Source organism: Pygoscelis adeliae, unplaced genomic scaffold (genome assembly GCF_000699105.1).
Source record: "Pygoscelis adeliae isolate BGI_AS28 unplaced genomic scaffold, ASM69910v1 Scaffold226, whole genome shotgun sequence".
Classification (NCBI taxonomy): Eukaryota; Metazoa; Chordata; class Aves; order Sphenisciformes; family Spheniscidae; genus Pygoscelis; species Pygoscelis adeliae.
This window is the reverse complement of record NW_008824983.1, coordinates 2,426,961-2,430,556: the sequence shown is the minus strand read 5'-3', so window position 1 is coordinate 2,430,556 and position 3,596 is coordinate 2,426,961. Positions and strand designations below refer to the sequence as shown.

At 40.3% G+C, this 3,596-nt stretch overlaps 1 protein-coding gene across 1 annotated transcript in view; it reads left to right on the top strand.

Moving 5' to 3' along the window:
- The window catches only part of LOC103918444 (protein NYNRIN-like), an 8,872-nt gene extending 5,622 nt beyond the window's left edge, over positions 1 to 3,250 (top strand). Inside the window, exon 2 of the mRNA XM_009325756.1 lies at positions 91 to 3,250. Coding sequence (XP_009324031.1) covers positions 91 to 3,250 — 3,160 coding nt within the window. The remainder of the gene's footprint in view (positions 1 to 90) is intronic.
- The last annotated feature ends 346 nt before the right edge of the window (positions 3,251 to 3,596 follow it).

Here is a 3,596-nt window from a genome sequence, read left to right as displayed (position 1 = left end):
GGAGGGACATTGGAAACAAGAATGTCCATTGTTACGAAAAAATGTAAAGTCTGAAACCCCTATATTAAACATAGAAATGGAAGACTGAAGGAAACCGGAGGAATCTTCCCCAGCAGAGCCTCTGGTTAAAATTAAGCTGGGGGAAGACGAAACTGAAATAGAATGTTTAATCGATACAGGAGCTACTTATTCAGTTTTGAATACGAAGAAACATGAGTTAGGATATGATACTGTAAGAATTATTGGTGCGACAGGAAAGCCGGAGACGCGGCCCTTCTTTAAACCTCTAAAATTTAAAATTGGAAAACAATGGGTAACGCATCAGTTTTTGTATCTACCAGGTGCACCAAAACCTTTAATAGGCCGAGATCTACTAGAAAAACTAGAAGCTGAAATAAAGTTTAAGAATGGAGAAGTAGAAGTGTCAATACCTGAATCTAAATTTGTCCAAGCTTCAATACTATTATTGCAGGAAATTGAGCAAGTGAAAAGAAAAATCCCGGCTGAAGTTGAGGATGCAGTGATCCCTGTCGTCTGGGCAGGAGAAATACCTGGAAAATCAAAGAGGGCTGAACCCGTAAGAATAGACCTTATACCAGGATCAACACCGGTAAGATTGAAACAGTATCCCTTAAAATTAGAAGCTAAACTTGGATTGGTACCTATTATACAAAAGTTTTTGAAATATGGGTTATTAAGAGAATGTGAATCTAAGTATAATACTCCAATTTTACCTGTTAAGAAAGCTGATGGAAAATCTTACAGATTAGTCCAGGATTTGAGAGCAGTAAATCAAATTGTCCAAGATATACATCCGGTAGTGGCAAATCCGTATACATTATTAACTGCACTCACTGAGGATCAGGGATGGTTTACAGTTTTAGATTTAAAAGATGCCTTTTTCTGCGTCCCACTTGATTCCGGAAGTCAGGAATTGTTTGCCTTTGAATGGGAGAATCCTGAGACTGGAAGGAAAACCCAGTATACTTGGACTGTATTACCGCAAGGATTCAAAAATAGTCCAACAATCTTTGGAAATCAACTAGCAAAAGAATTAGAATTATGGAGACAAGAAAATAGAAATGGAGTAATGCTACAGTATGTCGACGATATACTAATAGCTGGGAACTCCCGAGAGGAATGCTTGGAACTGACAGTCAGTTTATTAAATTTCCTCGGACTCAGTGGTTACCGAGTGTCGAAAGGAAAGGCCCAAATTGCACAGGAAACTGTAATATATTTGGGCTTTGAAATTCTGAGGGGACAGAGACAATTAAGTAATGAAAGGAAAGAAGCTATTTGTCAGCTTCCAGAACCTCGAAATGTTCATGAGTTGAGAACCTTTTTAGGAATGGTGGGATGGTGTCGTTTATGGATTGCTAACTATGGACTGATGGTAAAACCCTTGTATGAATTATTGAAGTCATCAAAAGGTCCCCTGCAATGGACAAATGAAGATCGAAATGCATACATTCAACTCAAAAGAGCTCTGATGAAGGCCCCAGCTTTGGGACTGCCTAATTTAGAAAAGCCATTTGAATTATTTACTCATGAAAGACAAGCAATAGCCCTTGGAGTTTTAACCCAGCGACTGGGAGAATATAAAAGGGCTGTGGCCTACTTTTCTAAACAACTTGATCCGGTGAGTCAAGGATGGCCAAGTTGCCTAAGAGCAGTAGCTGCAACAGTGTTATTAATACAGGAGGCTCGAAAACTTACTATGGGACAAAAGATAACTGTTTATGTTCCACACATGGTGACCACAGTATTGGACCAGAAGGGTGGACATTGGTTGTCTCCTAGTAGAATGCTAAAATATCAAGTAGTACTAATAGAACCAGATGATGTGACCTTAAAGACTACTGCCGTGATTAACCCTGCCATGTTTCTCTCAACTCGACAAGAAGGCGGCAAACCGGAACATGATTGTCTGCAGACCATTGAGGAAGTCTATTCAAGCAGACCCGATTTAAAGGATGTTCCCTTGCAGAATCCAGATTGGGAGCTATACACGGACGGCAGCAGCTTTATGAAAGAGGGAAAGCGGGTATCAGGATATGCAATCACCACCGTCGAAACAGTGGTGGAAGCACAAGCACTGCCCAGCAAGACGTCAGCTCAGAAGGCCGAACTGATAGCTCTCACCCGAGCTCTACAGTTAAGTGCAAATAAGTGTGTGAATATTTGGACAGATTCTAAATATGCTTTTGGAGTAGTGCATGCACATGGAGCAATTTGGAAGGAAAGAGGATTGTTATCCTCACAAGGTACGGAGATAAAGCATAAAGAAGAGATCTTGAGTCTACTGGAGAGCATAAAGGCTCCGGCTGCTGTAGCTATTATGCATTGTAAAGCTCATCAGTCGGGACAAACCGCTCAGGAGCGAGGAAATAAGCTGGCTGATTTGGCCGCAAAGCGGGCTGCAGAAAAAGGCATAGAAGAAAATGTATTAGCAATAGTGCCAGGAAAACGAATCTCCCTTCAAGAGAACCCTATTTACGATAAACAAGATAAAAGACTAATCGAAACTTTACAAGCAGAAAGACGAGAAGACGGATGGGCAGTTACACCTACAGGTTTAGTAGTAATACCACATTCCCTTATGAATAGTTTAGTAAAGGAAGAACATAACACTGTGCACTGGGGGACTGAAAATTTGTTAAAACATTTACAGAAGTCGGTTATTAGCAGAAATATGGTGGAAATTATTAAGTCAATCACACAAAGATGTGAGCTATGTTGTAAAAACAACCCAAAAACACAGAATAAAATTCAATTTGGAAAAACTACTGAGGGACAGGCACCTGGGGAGTATTGGCAAATAGATTTTACCGAATTGCCAAGAAAAGGAGGACTAAAGTATTTGTTGGTCCTTGTGGATACCTATACAGGATGGCCTGAGGCCTTTCCATGTCGCACCAATAAAGCAAAAGAAGTAGTAAAAATATTATTAAAAGAAATAATTCCAAGATTTGGAGTACCTTTAGGGATGTCATCAGATAGGGGTCCACATTTTATAGCCAAAGTAGTTACCGAAATAAGCAGACTGTTAGGTATTAGCTGGGATTTACATACCCCTTATAGGCCTCAATCTAGTGGTAAAGTAAAAAGAATGAATTACACCCTCAAGACTCCGTTAAGTAAGATATGTCAGGAAACCTCAATGAATTGGACACAGGCCTTGCCTTTAGCTTTGTTAAGAATTAAGTCCAACCACAAGGTAGACAACATTTCAGCCTGTACAAATTGATGTATGGACGACCGTACCAAACACCTGGACTGCCAGGAGAGATGCGAATACAGGGGGAGAATGATGCAAGAAATTACTTGATTGCTCTCAGGAAAGTTTTACAAAAACTGAATAAGTAGGTAGTCTTAAATGAATCTCTAGGTCTTGATTCCCCAGCGCATCCATTCCAGCCCAGAGATTGGGTATACATCAAATCCTGGATTTCTGAAAAATAGAAAAGACCATTTCAAATCTTGTTACAGCCCAAAATAATGTTTCTCTAGCCCTTAGTTGTGTCCAGGCTCAATTGTGGATGCAGTCTATCGTAGCAGCAATTACAAGAGAAGGGGAAGAGGGCACCCTACCC